The 19172-nt window shown below is 44.4% G+C and overlaps 1 protein-coding gene across 2 annotated transcripts in view; it reads left to right on the top strand.

The window, feature by feature from the left end:
* The window catches only part of CLPB (ClpB family mitochondrial disaggregase), a 150879-nt gene that overhangs the window by 85114 nt on the left and 46593 nt on the right, over positions 1 to 19172 (top strand). For both annotated transcript variants that reach the window (XM_064492668.1, XM_010989160.3), the window contains one exon: positions 2729 to 2857. In XM_064492668.1, the coding sequence (XP_064348738.1) occupies positions 2729 to 2857 (129 nt within the window). The remainder of the gene's footprint in view (positions 1 to 2728; positions 2858 to 19172) is intronic.

The following is a 19172-nucleotide window of genomic DNA, read 5'->3' as shown; positions in this document are numbered from 1 at the left end:
TAGCCTAGCTGTGTCCCTTGAGTTGATCTGCTTTTTATGGTAACATTATAGCTCTGTCTTGTGCTCATGATACAGTGTTATAATAATTCATCCGTTCAGAGGTCTCATTCTTGAATTAGACTGTTAACTTCTTAGAGTCAAGAACTGTGTCTTATTCATTAGAGTATCTCCAGAAGCTATCACTGTGCATTGGTGTTCATTAAATGCTGTTTGTTGAATGAATATTTTCTTTGTAAAATGGATTATACCTTTCCTGCTTTCTTGAGCCAGCTATCAGTTTTCCTCAGGTTCATCATTATATCCAGCAGTTAATGTCCTTTGTGGCAATTCACTGGTGCCTGAGGGATTCTTGTGGTGCTGAATTCTGTGAGTTCCTCTTTCGGCTTTTTATTGTGCTTTTCTTTTCCCGCCCTGCCTGGACAGCAGCTGATTGTAATCAGTGTGCTTGATTCTGAAGCCTCTTCCCCAGCCTTGTTGGTTGCTTCTAATCTGCAGTGAGCTGGGAACGAGATCCATTACCATGATTTGATAAGGCTCTTCGTGACTAAGAGTTAATCTCTGAGTTAGGTCCTTAAAGGGCTCTCTTTGTGAGAAAAATGCAGATGCCATTGCAAATGGGCTACTCAGAGGCCCTCTTCCTGTGTTCCCTGCTCCAGGAAAGGTCTGATAACACTCTAGGGGTGGCGGTCATCAGTTTGGAGAGCCTCTGGTGCAGAAGAGTTGATGAACCATTGATTCACTAGACCATAAGAAAGTGTGGTCTGTTTTCCAGTTACACACTCCACCTACTTCATTTTGACCAGACATTTGAACTGCTTCCACCTGAGCTAGCTTATCCAGGTGCCAGCTACAAACCTCAGGCCAGCCTCTAATAGGGAAAGTTCCACAGAGAGTGTGCTGGCACCTACACTTGAGCAGGGAAAGAAAAGGGAGTAGGAGCCAAGGCTGGGACCAGAATATCTGGGCTCTGGGCTGATTCCCTCTTGCAAAATGAGGATGGTAGCATGATATGATGGAAAAAAAGAGTGAGGACTCTGGGTTCTAATCCTCACTCAACCATTTATTAGCTATGTGACTTCTGTGCTTCAGTTTTCCATCTATAAAATGTGAATTATAATACCTACTATATAAGGTAGTTAAGGGAATTAAGTAGTTTAATTGTGTGAAGTGACCATGCCAGCCAAAGTAGCGGAAGGTCAGTAAGTTAAATCTGTTAGGATTAGGAAGAGGCATGACAGTCTTCTGGCTTTGGGGACTTTTTAAATAGGAAGTTTGTTTTGCAGGAGGGGAAAATGCATAGACTGCATTCCAAGATCACTTGGAAAAGAATGGTTTAAGAGTTGTCTGTTGCTCTTGACTATATAGGCAAGGTTACCTCTTGACTGAATTACATCCCTTTATCCAGTGGGAGGTAGGAGAAGCCTGCCCTCTGCAGGCCCTGTGCCATGGACTAGGGGAGAAGCAGTTACAGGTAGGTAGGACCCAAATTCCTCCCCCAACAAACTAAGCTCAGGAGGGAATGTAAAACAAGTACTCCAATAATTTTTACATGAGGCAAAAGGAAACCCCATCACCTGAGCAGAATAGATATTGTTCTACGGGGTCTCGGTTCCCAAAGCCCCAGAAGTAGGGTAGTAGCCTTCCCCCCTAGTTATTGTCCAAACCAGGACTGTCCAGGACAGTAGGCATAAACCAGGACTGTCCCAGGTGAACAGGGACATGTGTGGTCACCCAATCCACAGGGTCCTGTAAAGTGATAGAACTGGTTTTAGGTTCCTTTGTATCAGTTTGAAAAAAGAGAGTCACTAGTATTAGCACTAGAGTGAATCTGAGGGGTTTTGATTCTTTGACCACAGGAAATACTTGTTCTTCTCACCTTCAAAAAAATGTTCACAGTATGTTTATTAAGGGGGAGGAAGCAGATTACAAAATTGCAATATAGTAAATTCCAGTTTTGTAGGATATATATGCATATATATAGAGAGAGATGTGTATTTAGTAGGATATACATGCAGGTATATCTCTTATCTATCCAGCCTATATATAGACATAAGAAGACATGCACTAAAATATTAATTGCAGTTTCTCAAGTTGCTAAGATACTGATGCTTTTTCTTCTTTGTACTTCCCTGTAGTTTCAAAATTTTAACTGCTTTTATAAACTTAAAAAGTTCTTTACAAAATATTAAACACTCACTAGATTGTAAACATCTTCAGAGTAGAGAAGTGTGTTACTATTCTGCTAAGAAAAGTCTCTGTCTCCCCCTTACTTGTCCTCTGTCTTACCTTATCCTTCTTTCTTCACCTGGATAACTTCTTTTCACCCTTCAAGACTTCTGGGATCCTCTCTTCATGCCCACATGAAGCTGAGCTCCCCTCTGGCTTTCTGTGTCATCCTGTTATACCTGTAACAGCATTTATCTTAAACAATACTGTAAACATCTGTTTATTGTCTGCTTCCCTTGTCAGATTAGGTCAGGGACCATTTCTGATTCATTTCTGTGTCCCCAAATGAATTCTGCCACATAATAGATGTCAGTAGACATTTGTGGAACTAACTGGCCTCTTTCCCAGCACAGATGGCCAGACACATAGTAGGTGCCGTTATATGTTTATTAAGTAGGTAGATGAGTGAATGAGGGAATTAAAATGCCAAGAGAAGGAAGGTGAGATTGGTGGCTCATGGCATTTGTTGCTAATGGAAGGGTTTGTGTTGCTGTCCCCCTAGTCCTGGTCACCAGGGAGGATGACTTCAACAACCGGCTGAACAACCGAGCCAGCTTCAAGGGCTGCACAGCCCTGCACTATGCTGTCCTTGCCGATGACTACCGCACCGTCAAGGAGCTGCTTGATGGAGGTGAGAGCATGGGTGAATGGGGCAGTTACGGGGTGGCAAGGAGAGGGTGTGGACTTTGGCAACCCCTCTCCTCTGGAAATGCCATGCTCCCCCAGAGCCTTGTTACCTGCCCAGAGCTGGAAATGCCTCGAGGGTGCCTGCACTTCATGAGAGTAGCCTGTGTGACTTGCTCTTCTGTGGCTGGAGTGTGTTCTTTACCTACGGCTGTTTGATGTACCACACCATCCTGCCTGTCTGCACATGCTCTGAGAGTTTTCTTGATTGGTACTCTCCCTGAAAGTGTCCTCTCTTATCTCCTGTGACCACCAGAGCAGGCTGGTGGCACAAGGAGGAGACCCTTCAAATCCCTACTAACCTGGGTCTCAAAGACATCCTCCTTGTTCCCACCCACACCCCAGTCTAAATTAGGTCCCTTCCGTTAACTCTGGGTCATGACACCCTTTTCTGTCATCACACTTGTCACAATCTGGAATTGTTTTTGAGTATTCAGTAGCCTTCTCCCTAACTTGACTCTGAGCTCCCTGAAGGCAAGAACCATGGCTGGTACATCCCCCGCACCTAGCGTAGTACCTGGCACACAGTAAGCACTCAATAAATCTTTGTTGAATGATTGAATCCCCTTCCTTTGGAGAGTATTGACTTAATTGGAGGGATAATACGTGTCGTCCCCAGACTCAAGCTGCTCTGGTCCTGTCCAGATCTGATACAGAGTTACCTGCCACCCTGCCAGATACCTCCCAAGCAGTCCCGTTTCTTCATCCCACTCCAGCCTCTCCTTGGGATAGGGAGGGAAGCATCTTGCCAGGATGTGTAGTGCCCAAGCCTGAGTGAGTAAGGCACTGACTGCCTGCTTATGCCCTCGCTGCCACTTCTCAAAGGCCTAAAGACCCTCTCTTCGGCCTGGACACCAAGGTCCTCCTTGTCAGTGGTCATTTTTCATAGCACCTGGGAGCTAGAAGAGCCCTCAGAAGTCCTCTTGGTTGCCCTGATTGCCTGCCCTCTCTCCCTCCAGAAACCTCTTCAACAGCTGGCTGGCTGGCATTTCCTTGGATTCTGTCAGGGACGAAGGAAACCCTACTTCTTGCCTAGGAGCCCATTCCAATTTAGTTTTTCTGTGGAAGAGTTCTGGTTGAAATAGCTTCTTTTAAATGAGGTATAATTTCCTTCTCTGTAACGTCTGCCAACTGTCCTCTGTGGCCAATCACTTTTTCAAAATCCAGTCTTCAAAGAAAATTTTCAGTTCCAGAGTCTTTGCCTCCCCAGCCCAACACCCCCATTTCATCTTCTAGTCTTTGTCATGTGATTGAGCTGGAGGGATTGCCTGGTAACACCCAAATCCTGCCACCCTCTGTCAGCCACAGCCACACTGGCTTAAGACCTAGGCCTGGCCCATACCCCAGCCTACAAGGGGCCCGCCCCAGAACAGTCAGAGTGTGTCTTGGTCTGGGGCATGCACAATGTGAGGGGCAGGACTGCTCATAGATATGGTGACAGTGCCTAAGATGACTGATGCTTTCAGAGCAAGAACTCACTGCTCTCAGAAGCAGGGACTTAGAAAACGTCCTCAAGCAAGATGCTACCCACTCTGTCCTTTGGGAAGCTCTCCGATGAGACATTTGTAGCTAAGAATTGGAATGTTCACCATGGGGCCTCTCTTTGCTGGACCTTATAATCAGTCAGTACCCCCCAGCCATTGTCCAATGGTTTACATTCCCCTCTTCCCGTCGCCCCCAGACAGATAGGGAACTCACTCTAAAAAGAGTCCCTCTCCCCAGCTTCCAGATCGAACACCTTTGAAATGAAGAGGCACAGGCCTTTTATGAAGCACCCCCAACTCTTACCCCTCAGGCCAAGACTGTCCCTTTGAGCCGTTCCAGGGGCATGACTCCTGCTTGTTTACTTGGAACAGATGCCCTTAGCCCCCACCTTTACAGTTCGCCCACCTGCCTTTTTACAGAATACATTTACACCCCCTGCCCTAGCCTCCCAGCCTCAAGGGCCAAAACCATTAACCCACTTATTTCTCCCTTCCTGACCTGAACAAGTGGCCGTCACTCAGGGCAGGCAGGCCTGCCATCTTCTGACCTCCCTGCCCCCCTTGACCTCTGTTGGCCTGCCTGTGTATGTGACCAGCCAACCGAGAGGGAGGATCCTGCTCCCTTGTCCTAGGGGCTCTTGCTAGTAACATTTCCAAAGTTTTCTGACCTCAGCTGACACCCTCCAGAGGATTTCAGGGAAGGCAGACCCTCCTGCCTTTCTTAGCCATCCAGCTTTCTTAGCCTATATTTGCCACCGGCTTTGCTGCAGTACCTTAGAGGCTTTCTCTGTGAGATCCAAGGCAGGCCTAGACACAGGGCCAGCCTGTGCTCATAAGGTCCACACAGAACCCTTGTCCTTGAAATTGTTTAGTCCATGGGGATGTAGGGTCCCCAGATCTTAGAAGGTTAGAGCTAGAGAGGGCAGCTGCTCTTGCCCTCTGACCAGCAGTCCCCATGCAAGAGGGAGGAGGTCCAGGCAGCAGCATCAGTCTGACAATGTGGGAAGTTCTCTGACCCTTAGGAGGCAGCATGGAGTAATAGAAAGGACACCTCAGGCTTCAGAGTCAGGCCAACCTGGGTTTGAATCTCCGCTCTCCCACCTACTAGCTCTGTTGGCTTGGACATGTCCCCTTAACTCTCTAAGCCTTAGTTTTTTTGTCTGTAAAGTAACACCTGGGAAGTTTCACAGGCATTAGAGAGCATAAGGATTAGTGATAATGTGTGTAAAAGCCTCTTGTACAGGTAGTGTTCCATGACTGTATGAAGAAGTCAAACTCACCCTGGCAGCTGAAATACCATTCCTCCCCCTCCCCTACGTAATACCTTCTTCTGTTTCTGCCCACCCTGCCTAAAACACCATTGTGTTCCGTCTTCTTATCTAGATCCTTGGACACGTCAAGGCTTCTGTCTGTCAGGAAGCCTCTCCTGGAGGTCTGATTCACTCTGATAGCACCACCACTGAACTCTTCAGAGGTTTGGGTTGGGTGCTTAGCACAGAAAGGCCACTTCTTCATCTTTGGGAGGACCTGTAATATGGTGAAAAGAACGCAAGCTTGGGGGTCAGACAGACCTGGGTTTAAATCTCAACTCTATAGTGTGACTCTAGGTAAGCCAGTTGCCATCTTTAACACCATGGGCCTCAGGGCGTCCTAAGATGAATCTGGTAAATTGTCTTGACCCTGAGAGACTCCAAGACCGGTGGAGGACACAGATATGGAAACAGGCAGTGACAGCAGGCAGGGGCTCCAGCAAGGTCCTGGACATGGGGCTCTGGGGACACAGAGGAGGAAATACCTGCTTCTGCCTGGTGAGCAGGGTGGTGGAGTCCATTACAGAAGGCTTCCCAGAGGACGGCGTGCTTCAGCCTTATCAGGGAGGGTAATGGGAATTTGCCAGACGGATTTCTGTGGAAGGGTTATGGGTTTACCGGTGCCAATTTTCTACCTCCAACCTTCACAGAAAAGTGGGTCTGGCTTATGTGGTTTTCATCTCTGAAGATGCTGCTTCTGCCTGTGTTGCTGGCTTATAAGCAGGAAGGCTCTGCTTTAGCAACTGACTGCCAAGTACAAGAAAGGGTTGGAGGGATGAAGGAGAGGCAGGACAACTGGGAAGACAAGTAATCAGAGAAGGTAGGGTTCCTCCTTCTTCAAGCCTCTGGAGCTGGCTTATCCCAGTAGTTCCAAGGCTGTTAAGGTGCTTTTGCAGCTTTTTCCTCCTAGAGATGTGATCCCACTGCCAGATTCATTTTCCTAAAACCTCATGGCAGCCTCTCTCAACCAGGGTTCCTCTGGAAAATTAAGCCCTAATGCTCTAAGGCATCTGTTGTACACAAGGAATTAATTTCTTCCCCAGGCATCCAAAGTTGTATGAGTTATGTACCATTCTTGGGAGAATTGAGAAAATCAGTATTCAAATAATTTCCTGTTTGTGATTCAAAGGAGAAACCCAGTTGAGAAAGGCCGCAAGGAAAAAGCATAAACTGTGGAGTCGGGATCTGAATATAGCCTTGCCACTTAATAGCTGTGTGTCCTGGGCAACCTGGGACCACTGTGAGGTTCTCCTTCCTCATCTGAAAATGGGGGCGTGCCACCTACCTTCTAAGGTTTTGTCAGGATTGGGCATGTGTAGGTTCTACAATATAGGAACTCTATAGCATCTGTTATCAACTCCAAAAGCACCCAGTGCTCACTTATTTAAAAAAAAAAAAAAAGGTATGAGGGGAAATCCTACCCATCCTAATTTTTTAACCTGCTTTTAGAGTTGTTCTATTCTGACCCTCACCTAACTTTTTTTCCCCACTGCCGCCCTAATAGTCCAGCTACTGGGTAACATTGATTCTGTGTTCCCACCTTAGAGCCTTTACTCATGCAGGTCTTTCTGCCTCTCATTTCCCTTCAAGACTTTGTTTCTCAGCCTAGTGGAATGCTTTCTGCCAGTCAGTCCCCAGCTCTAATGCCACTTCCCTTTTAAAGTCTTCCTTGTTCCCTGGGATTTGGGGCCAGTACCCCTTACTAGACTGTGGTCAATTGAGAGCGAGGACTATGTTTTACTTTGCCCTGCCTGCTTTGCCACAGTGCCCCACACGTAGTTTAGGACATACTTGGATGCGCTGAAATCTCCAAAGCCATGTAGATTTGGGTGCCACCAGAGGTGCAGTATCTCTGCTTCCTGGCCCACTTGCTCTTAGTGTCATAATATATCTGGCTTTTTAGAGCTTCCCGTATGAAGCTATCTTGCTTCTCCTTACAGTCACTGTGCCACTGCCTTTTCAACCACCAGGACTCATCACCTCAGAAACACTTGGGCTTTATGAAACCTAATAGCACCTTCCCCAGGGCTTCCCTTAGCCTCTTTCTTACCTGTTTTCTTGGCTTTTCCTTGCCCCCTGCCAAGTACATGGCTCAGTTGTCAGTGTTAACCAGCCGTCATCAAATGAATCCCTAAATTCCCCACCATTGCTGCCTGAGGCAAAGAACCTTTCCAGTGCTGACATCCTCCCTTTAACAGCCTGTTAGCTTGTTGTCGGGGCTGGAAACTTAGAGCTCCAGTTCCTGTTCCACTTCACTGTCTGCCCATCTGGCTGCACTGCCAGATGTTGAGGAAATCAGCTTTGCCTCAGGCTATCCCCTGTGGAAACTGCACCCTCTGATTCTTGTCAGCAATTTGGGGAAGGGGACTGAGCATTGGGCTGAAGATCAGAAGTTCTGGCTCTGCCACCAACAAACCCTGTCTCCTTTAGGCAAATCCTTTCTCCTCCATAGTGAAATAGAGAAGTTAGAGTAGCTGATCCCAGGGACCCCTTCCAGCTCCAGCATCCTATGTAACTCCTAGGTGAGTCTGCTTACTCATTTTTCAAACACTTACTGAGCATCTCTCCTGTCATAGGCCTCGCCCTAGGCACCTGGGAAATAAAGATGATCCAGACATGGTCTTTGCCCTTAAGGAGCTCATAGGTCAGTATGGCAATCAGACATTTTAGCAAAAAATTGCTATCTAGTGTATTAATGGAGATTAAGGGATCACAAAGAAAAGACCTTTTAAATCTCTGGGGAGGGCAGGGAAAGCATGGTATAGGAGATGGTGTGTACACTAAGTCTTAAAGGATGAATGCAAGTTTATCAGATGGATGAGGGAGAAAGGAAGAGGGAATAGCATGTTGAGAGGTACGGAGTATGAAGCTGTATACTTTATTCAATACATTGCAGGTAGTTCAGAAGAGCTGAATTTATGGGATATGGATTGAAGGGTCAGAATGAGAAGCAGGAGCTGATAACAAAGTCCTCTAACATAAGCTCTGCTAAGGAAATAGAACTATCCCCCAGTGGGAAACCATTAAGATTAAGGGGAGGGAAGGATCAGATTTATGTTTAATGTGAAAGATGGTTTAGAAGTTTCAAAAATGTATATCAGTAATTGAATAGATAAGTAAATTATGGACTGTTCACACAATGGAATAATATATAGAATGAATGAATGAACAAACAAATGGACTCTTGCTCAGTGTGGATGAGTCTCACCAACCTAACATTCTGGACACAAATCAGACTTCGAAGAGTACTAACTATATGACTGCATTTGGATGCATAGTTATAGTTCAAAATAGACAAAACTACCTAGTGTGTAAGAAGTCAGGATGGTGGATTCCCTCAAGGGGGCAGGTATGACTGGAGAGGGCATATAGGGGCTTCTGATACGCATAATGTTCTGTTTCTTTATCTAGATACTAGTTATGTATCCAACTGTGGAAGTTCTTTGAGCTGTATCCTTATATATTTTTTTGTACTTTTCTGTATATATGTTATACTTGAAAGAAGTTTAGAGAAAAATAGGGGGAAAATGGATTAGGAGAGGCATGATTGGAGAAAGGGAAAGTATTTCATTTGAAAGCTGTTTCAATTGTCTCAGTGAGGCCTAAATCAAGGTAGTTGCAGGGGGGAAAAGAGAGAAGGGGACTGTTTCCAGGATTTAGGAGTAGAATCAATAGGACTGGATGGTGAGAGAAGAGTAGTCAAGATCAGGTCCAGATTCTGGACTGGTTGGCTCAGTAGATGGCATGCACCTGTGCTGAGGTAAGAACTACAGGGAGAAGGTATGGGTGGATTGGAGGTACAAGGGAATGATTGGTTCTGCTTTGAACATTTTCTTTCTCCTTTCCTCCTACTTTTAGATTTCATTTTCCAGTGTTCTGTTCCCTTGCTTCTTTGTCCTTTCTTTGTACTCATCTGATAAAACACTAATCTTAGTTAAGCCCAATTTCTTTGCACTTCATGTCTGTATCTGAAGAGCTGAATATTGTTGGAGAAAAAAGTCACACAACCAAGCTAACTGGACTCACTTTACATTTATGTCCTTGAATCTCAGACACTCAACACTGCCAACCACCCAACTACACTTCTTGAGTAAAATCTGGACCAAGGCAACTTTTTTATACTTTCTCCTGAAACCCCCAGCACTCTCCTTCCCCAACTCTCAAACTAATGATCTCACCTCACACTTCAGGAAAATAGATTGCAATCAGAAGGGAATTCCTTCATCTTCCCACCATCACTTCCTACCTGCATCTATACCTCTGTATGCTGCCTTCCCTCCTCTACAGTGGAAGAAGTTCCTAAGATCACCTCTGCTTTTGGGCTCAGGCTCCTGCTTCCTCTCACTTTCTCAAGTACTTTGCTCCTTCGGTGATCCCCCGTCTCTCCTGCATGATCTGTTTTCTCCTCTCTGCTGGCTTGTTCCCATCAGCATAGAAACATGCCTTAATATCATCCACCTTAAACAACAAAGTAAACTAAAAACTTCTCCTGACCCCCATATCTGCCTCCAGCTGCTGCCTCATTTCTCTGCATCCCTTCATGGTTTAAAGTCCACCACTTAATTCACTTCCCCAGCTCCAGTTTTTCCTCAGTCTTAATGTATCATGGCCAAAATATCTTTTGTTTTTCTCCCAAGATTGACATCCCCTAAATAATATCATCTCAATAAATGATACAATCATCTACCTAGTTTTTGGGCCACAAAGCTTAGTCATCTTTGAATTCTCTTTTTTCCTTACACTACCTATCAAATCCTTCAGTAAGTCCTGTCAGCTGTGCTTTTTTTCTTTTTTTTTTTTTTTTTAAGGTTTATTTATTTCAGTGGAGGTACTGGGGATTGAACCCAGGACCTTGTGCATACTAAGCACCCACTCTACCACTGAGCTATATCCTCACCCTGCCACCCCCCCACCCCCATCAGCTGTACTTCTAAAGTACATCTTGAACCATTCCTTTTTGCCTTTCCCAATGCCTAGACGATCACCACAGCTTCTTGACTAGTCTCAACATTTCCATTTGTGTCTCCCTGAATCCATCCTCCAAATAACTGCCAGGGGGATCTTTTAAAATCATAAACCCTGTTTCTCTCCTATTTAAAACCCTCTGTTGGCATACCAGTGAACCAAATTAAAATCCAGACTCCTTACCAGAACCTACAAGGCTCTATGTGACCTAGACCCTGCTGCCCCTGTGACCTCATCTCTAGCCACAACCCCACCTGGCTTGATCACTGCTCTCCAGTGGCCTTCTATCGTCCCTCAGGCACACCGAGCTCCTTGCCACCTCAGGGCCTCTGTACAAACCTCTCCCAGTGATGGCAGCACCTTACCCATGGTAATTCAGGTCTCAACTCAGATGTCCCTTCTTCAGAGAGGTCTTTTCTGACCACCATAGTGAAATAGCTCACCCAGTCACTTTCTATCATACGACCCGATTTTATATTCTTCATGGTATTTATCAGTCCCTAAAAGCATGTTTATTTGTTTACATGTTTGTCACCTTCTTCTCTCCCAACTGGGATGTAAGCCTTGTGATCAGAGACCTTGTGTCTTTATTTTACTGCCATATTCACGTCTCCTAGGAAAACAGTCATGCTGGCCTGTGATTGATAAATCGCTGCTGACTAACCAGGCAGCCTGCGGGACACTCCTGTAGGGATGTGTAGCAGACAGTTGGCTCAATGGGCTGAAGCTCAGGAGAGACAGGACTGTAAGTTGGATGTGAAGGTTTGAGAGCTGTCAGTCTCTTGGGAGTAGTGGAATCTGGCTTAGTCTGAATTGTCCATGGAAAGTTATAGAGTGAAAGAGGCCTAAGGACACAACTGAGAGAACCTACCTGTCAGGTGTGAACATGAGAAGAGGAGCCAGTGCAAGAGATTCAAGGGAACAGAGAGGGAAGAGAAAAGCAGAGACAGTGGAGAAGGGGTTGCTTTAAGGCTGTGCTTCTCAATTTGTGAAAAACCCATCTTTTAACAATGCTTCTGTAAAATACGATGAAAACAAAATATTAGATAAATTTTATTTTAAAAAGGCATACAAAATACAGGCCCAAATTTGTCATTAGGTTCAACAGATAAAATTACTCTTAAGTTGCTATAAAAGTTTCCACACACTTTCTCTCACTTATTATGCTTATCTCATCAAGGACTGGTAACAATGCTCACACACCAGCACCAGTACCTGAACTACAATTTAAGCATCGTTGCTGTAATGGTACTCCTGGGCAAGAGTGGAAGACAAAAGAGCAGAACATAGCCTCTGCCCTCAAGTAGCTTACAGTCCTGTGGGGTAGACAGTTTGGGATACACAGATACACTGCATGGCAGAGAGGTCAGAGCACTGCCATTAGGATGCAGGAATTGGGGACCATGATCTGCCCCAGTTCTGCCACCATCTCATCCCTGTAGGACCTTTGGCAGATCACAGCTCCTCTGTGGCATTACTTTTTTCATCTATATGGTAAGGAAATCATGTCAGATGTTTGGATGCTAAAGTTTTCTTCCAGTTGTTTGAACGCAGAGCTAAAAACCATCCATGCCAGCAATTTTCTGTGGGAGGAATGGGGAGTGACTGTTAATGAGTGCAAAGTTTCTTTCAAGGATTTGAAAATCTAAATTAGATTATTGTGATGGTTACACAACTCTGTAAGTAGACTTTTAAAAACTATTATATGCTTTAAATGGGTAAGCTATGATACATTTATGCATATGATAAATTTATCATTTATGATACGTAAAGCTATTTTAAAAAAAGAAGAAGAAAGAAAAAAATCCTCCATCACTCAAAACCAGAAAAGATTGGCTTGAAAGGTGACTGGTTACAGGCTGGAAAGTTGATTATGTATAGGAGGAGCCCCTTTGTTGTATATAAAAGTTTCTTTTTAAAGAATACTATTGAAAACTTATCTATAAAAATTTCTCTTGCCCATACTGGTCTTTTTATTGATTTCCAGTAATTACTTTAAGTGTAGCACTCCCCATTCTTGTGAAGCTTGAAGTCTGGCAGAGTATTAGACATTAGGCAAATAACCACAAAATTACTAGCTAATTACCACTGAGATAAGTATTATTAAGGAAGAGTTGAGGGTACCAGGAAAGTGTAATGGAGATCTAATCTAGTCTGAAGCGGGTGAGGGAAGTCTTCCCTGAGCAAATGGCATACATGTGGAGACCTGAAGTATAGATGTTAGCCTGTCACTTAACTTGAGGAAAGCCTGGGGAGAGTGATGGCTATTAGTCATCTGAAGGGACCCAGCAGTCTAGTCAGGGACACCATCGGGCATGGAGGGATTTTGTGCTGCTGTTGTTACAGTTCATGGTCAGGGCTAAAAGGGATCATCAGTGTCCCTGTGTCCTGTCCTCTACCCTTGGCCTAGTCAGCCCCTGAACCAGTGCAGAATGGTGAACTGTCCTTGCTTTCCCCCAGGGAAAGGTATTTCTGTATGCCAGACTCTGTGGACATAGAGGAGTTACTAAATAGTTAGAGATGAGCACGCCTGGGTACCAGAGCCCAAGCTCTCCAGAGCCACCTGCCATCCAGGCACCCGCATTTCATCAAGGCTTTAATCGGCTCCAAGCAGTCCTCGGATGAGCCTGGCGGGTATCCGGCATGACCTCATCACCACCAACAGTGGCAGCTGGAGGCTGAGGCTCCCTTGGGTAAGGGAGAGGTCAGCATCAGTTGGGCCGGGTCTGTTGTGTGTTCTATGCTCTCCTCCACCTGCACTAGGCCTGGAAACATCTGAGTAGGATTCTGATTTCCCACGGCAGGGCCAGCTGCCCTTTGCCAGCCCACTCATGCCCCTCCAGTGAATATACTCTTGTGCAGAATGCACAGAGAAGGGGGAACACTGCATTTTAAGACAGGGAGCATCAATCTGAAGGTCAGGGCCTGCCGAATAGCAGCAGAGACCCATCCCAGGGTCAGATGGGTCAGAACCAAGGTTCCCTTCCCTAAAGGAGTTTCCTTCAGGGAGAATACAGCAGAGATACTCTTTATAGGCTGATCCCACCATCTCTTTACTGAACATTGTTTGGAAATGAATTCTTTAACATGTAGCAGAAGGAGCTTGCCACTTTAGGAATCCTTCAGAGACTCCCTTAATGAACCGTGTGCGATGGGAAATGCTGACTGGGCTCAGGTGACCTGCACTAACTCGACCTTGCTGTGGGACCTTGAGGAAGTCCCTTCCCCCTCACTGAGCCTCATTTTCCCCTTCTGTAAAATTAGATAGCTGGACTGCGATCTCAGAGCTCCCTTCCATTTTCATATTTTGTGATTCTGAATGAAACATTGCCCTCTGATTTATTTAATTGCAAATCTAAGTATTCATATTTATTCAGCAGCTACTAATTATTTTCCTGCAGCTGACCACCAGTGTCCTTCTAAGTTCCTCTGCTCTTAAAGCATCGTGTATAGTTTCTTTATCACAGTTTAGCTATGTAGTTACATTTAGCTATATAGTTATTTGATTAATAGATCTCTCTCGTATTACACAGCACTTTCCCTGAAGGTAGGGTCTGAATCTGCAGGGCTTATATCCCCAGCACCTTGCCCTATCCTTAGCACACAATAGATGCTCAGTCAGTGTTTTGTTCAGTAGATGTTTGCTGACTAAGTTCACTTACAAATGGGCATAAACTAGGCATTACAGGAATAAGAAAAAAAGATACAGGCCTTTCCTTCAGACTGCAAGAGTGCAGATTTGGTGAAAAGCCCATACACTAAGAACAGTGAAAACACCATAACAGTAGGTAATGAGACTCCAAATTAAACATAAACAGAGGCCAGAAAAAAACAATGAGTATAATGAATGAGGAGGAAAGATCAGTGTTGGCATTATAGAAGACTTCACGGAGGAGGAGACCTAGAAAGACAGGTAGAATTCAAACCCTCAGCAGGGAGAAGAAGGAATTTTTTCAGGTGAGGCAGCAGAAATGAGCCTGGCATGTTAAAGACCTGGAAGAAACCAGCTACCTGCCGGATAATGAGTAGGGAGGCCCGAGCCTGGAGGACCTTGGGGATGATTATTCACAAAACCAACTGTGAAGTCAATAGAGAGCACCTGAAGTGATTGTTGGCTGTTGGCTTGTTTCACAGCTGTAGTGATTTTTTTACTTTAAAAAATGTAAAAGATAAAAATATCAAGCAATGTCAGGATGGATAGTGAAAAGAAAGTCTCCCTTCCACATCGCTGGTCCTCCTCCTCAGAGGCAACCATTGTAGCTTTTCTTATGTATCCTCCCTATTGCTGCTGTAAACAGATTATCACAACTGAAATACGGTTGGGTCTGTTTTTTCAATTTGCTTTCAGCTTTAGGATTTTTCTCCCCTTCCTATCCTTGTTTTAATTTTGTTGTTTGAATATATGGAACATTAACTTTTTTCTGAAAACTGTACAAAAAGGTATACTCAGAGAAGTAAAACTCCCTCCTATGTCCCTTTCAACCTTTTTCTGCTCTCCTTAGTAAACCCTGACCCCTTGTAGATAACCAGTTTTGATTGTTTTCTAGCTTATCCTTCCTGTGTTTCTTTGTATAAGTAAATATACATCTGTTTTCTTATTTCCCCTTTTTCCTACATAAAAGATAGTATACTCTATATGCTCTTTTGCAGTTTGCTTTTTTACTTAACCATATTTCCTGGAACTCACTCAATATCATTTCACAGAGATTGTCCTCAATTTTTACAGCTGCATAGTACTCCATTGTGTGTCTGTGCTATATATCCTATGCTTGGACACTAAAGTTTCCAATATTTTACAATGACAGATAATACTATGGTGAATAACCTGTTGCATGTACATTTTGGGATTGTGGGAAATGTGTCTTTACAGTAAAGTTCTAGAAGCTGTATTGCTGGGTCATAGGATAAATGCACATCCTTGGTTAGATATTGCAAATTTCTCCTCTGTAGAAGTTGTACCATTTTGCATTCCCACTAGTAATATAGGGAAGTGTCTATTTTCTCACAGCCTTGCCAACAGAGTATATAGCCAAGCTTTTGAATTTTTACCAGTCTAATAGGTGAGAGAGATAGCATTTCAGTGTAGTTTTAGTTGATTCCCTTATTATGAGTGAAGTGGACATCATTTCGTATGTTTAAGAGCCATTTTTATCTTGTCACTTGTCTATTCATATTTTTTGCCCATTTTTCTGTAGGGCTTTTGGTCTTTGTTTTCCTCTTGATTTAAAAGTTCTCTGTGTGTTACTTTGTGATACATATTGCAAATATTTTCTCCGATTTTGGATTGATATGGTTTTACTACTTCTTGTATAATCTTAATGTATAGCCAGGATTGAGAACCACTAGGGTAGTTTAAACTGTGCAAATTAGAATAATTTTTTAAAGGAGAATACATACAGAGAGAAAGGGATAGGGGCTAAGGACTCAGCCTTGGGTGTCACCTATAACTTGGGATAGAAGAATGAACAGGAACCTGCAAAGAAGACAAAATTATAGCTATTGTGTATCATGGAAATCAAGGTAGAAAAGAATCCAAAGGCGACAGAATTGGTCAGCAGCACTGGTTACTGCATCCCTGGGCAGAGGAAGAAGAGATTCCTGGGGGTGATACTGAGGTCCTATCCTTACCTCCCATACCACTTTGCCCCCTGCTCATGCAGGCTGAGAGAAAGCTCTCCTGATCTCCATGAATGCTGCTGTCCCAGCAGTATTACTGGGGACTGTAGGAGGCCTCTCCTGACAAGAACATTGAAGGAAAATAGCTCAGTTGCATCATAACTGGGGCATAATTATTCAGTCAGCAAGTATTTATTAAACTCCAGCTATGTGCCAGGTACTGTTCTGGACACAGGACATCACCAACAAAGACCTAATTTTTAATTTGTGCTTCTCTCTCATCACTTTCTAAAAAGTTGGAGGTTTCCTTTATCCAAGTCCATCCATGTGGTTTGTCATGCAGCCTCAGCTCTGAGACAGAATTAATCAGGGAAAAGCACTTCTGAGAAAATGCAATCATTAACACTAGCAAGATGCTCTGGGTCAAAAATGGTCCTCTTGGTGTAGATTACAAGTCTATTCCTTGTCTTCTCCTGTTCCCAGTCTCCCCACTACCCTTCCACTTTTGTCTTTGACCGTTACCTGATGCCTGTGGTTGGGCGTAAAGGAAGGAGCATTAATTGGAAAAGTCCTTTTTGCAGTGGCTTCTGTTTTTTGGGTTTTTTTTTTTAAGCAACAGTTTTATGAGGGAGATGGGTAATTCCTTCAACCTTGATGGGGGTTTGAAAAGTAATGAACTACAGTTCCTGTGCCCAGAACTGCAGTCTGTGGCATTTACTATCATAGTTTATAGATACTTGCCTCTGTATTCCTGATTCTTTCCATACTGGGAAGTACAGTTAGCAAAAGTATTTCATTGGTTTCTGTTTCTGCAGGTATTCTTAAAGCCAACTGTAAATTAGGCCTCCTATCTTCCTTAAGGTCCTAGTGAAAGTCTGTGTGTTTGACTTGTACTTCATTCCAACCACCACTGTAATGTACTAATACTTCTCATCCAAGCAGAAGGCTTTACTTAGATTGGGGGTAGACATGTGAGTGGAAGCATAAGCCAGCCATCTCTTGATAACCCCTCTTCCCTGCTACGGACATTAGGCTAGGATTGGTCAACAGAAGCTTAAACATCTGGTCAGTTCAGTCCTTTGGGGTAGTTGGTGTTTTATAGACAACCCATCAAGATTGATTGGCCTTATAACTGAATTAGCCAGATGTGTGGGCATTGTGTGCCCTTTCCTCGGCCTCCCTTCAATGTTGTTAGATGGAAGCAGACATGCGATTAGCATGTTTGAAGATGGTGTGTTTTTAATGCATGAATAAAAGCTGCTGCCTTCTGTAGAGACTGTGGCTCTGCCCTAGACGTCAGCGGTATAATTACGACTGCTAAATTCAGCCCAGACCCACGCTTGGCTGCCTTGGTCTCAGCTGTCACTTATGGGAGGGGGAGGAGGGTTGCTGAAGCCCAGGGGCCCAGGCTTTTATTATAGTCCACTTTGAACTTAGCTTTTTCCAGAGCCTTTTCCTCCCTGCAGACAGTTGCCCCCAGCTGCTTTCTGGTCACAGAGCCTGCTGTCACCTCTAAGGGTAGTCTATGCTGCATTGTGGGGAGAGAGCAGAATGGGACTGGCCTCCTGAAAGTCCACGACTTACAGGAAACTTGCCCCAAATGAAAATGAGCTAAGGATTCCCATACTTCCAGTGCCTATGTCATGTGCTATTCAGAACATTACCCCTCAGCTAGAAAACCCCTACCTTAGGTTTGCATTGAACAGAAATCCTTGGCAGGAGTTTTTGCTTTTGCCCTTTTCCTCACCTAAATAACTCTGTGTATGAAGTATGTTTGAACGTTCATTTCCCCACTTTCATATCACTTTTCTAGCAGGCTGGCCTACATATTTGCCTTAGAACAAATCAGGCATTTTCATGTCTCCAGTAGCTCTGCTGTTGCTTAATATTCTGTAGACATCTCATACTCATTGTATCCAAATAGCAGTAGTCCCTCTTGGACTTTCTTCCATATTCCCTACTTGGTGAATAGCATCATCATTACTGGTCACCTAAAGAAGAAAGTATTTATAAGTAAGTCTGATGGGTTCACCCTCACTTTCCATCACATCTTTCTTAGAATTTTTCTCTCAAGTCCATCCTCTCTCCTCTGTCCCCAGTACCCTTGTTCGGGCTTCATCAGTTTCATGTGGACTATTGTTAACAGCCTTCTTGTTGGTCTCCTTACCTCTAGTCTCCTTTCTAAACCAGCCTTTACCCCACAAAACCCTGTCACTCCCCTTTTTGGAAACCTTCAGTAATTCCTGATGCTTGTGCGATAAGTTCAGATGTCTAACCCAGTATGCAAGTCTTTCTGCCATCCACTGTGAATCTTCTACCACTCTATCTCCAAGACAGGCTACGGATGATTGTTTGCTTCAGGATTGGGACCAGAGGGTCATGCCTGCTGCCATGTGGGCCTGGGGACACAGGAACTGCCTCTGCCATAGGCCCACTCAACTCCTCATTCCTTAGCACAGAGCCTTTCCTGCCTCCAAACCCTTGCTCATTCACTTTTCTCTGCTTGGGATGCCCTTTTCCCACTTTTCCACCTGTCAAACTCCTACTGAGCCTTCAAGAGCCAATTCATTTATATTTCTTCTTGTCGCTTTTCCTAGTTTACCTACATGATGTGAATCACTTCTCACTCTGTTCCCCCATAGCAGCTCTTGGAAGATACCTTATTGTGTTAAAGATTGCAACCGGAGCTTCAAAAGACATAGTTTAGCATTTGTCTCTTCATATACCCTCTTCTGTCTGTTCCTCTGATTCTGCTGCCAGTAGCCCTGACGGGGTCTCCATCCTGTGGAAAGCCACTTAGTCTCCCTTCTGTCTGCTAAAGAGATGGGGTGGCTGGCTCCCTGCTCAACACCCCATCTCTGCGCGTATACCACTAGTGAGACATGTT

Source organism: Camelus dromedarius, chromosome 12, assembly GCF_036321535.1.
Source record: "Camelus dromedarius isolate mCamDro1 chromosome 12, mCamDro1.pat, whole genome shotgun sequence".
NCBI classification, from domain to species: Eukaryota; Metazoa; Chordata; class Mammalia; order Artiodactyla; family Camelidae; genus Camelus; species Camelus dromedarius.
This window is presented reverse-complemented; position numbering and strand designations above follow the sequence as displayed.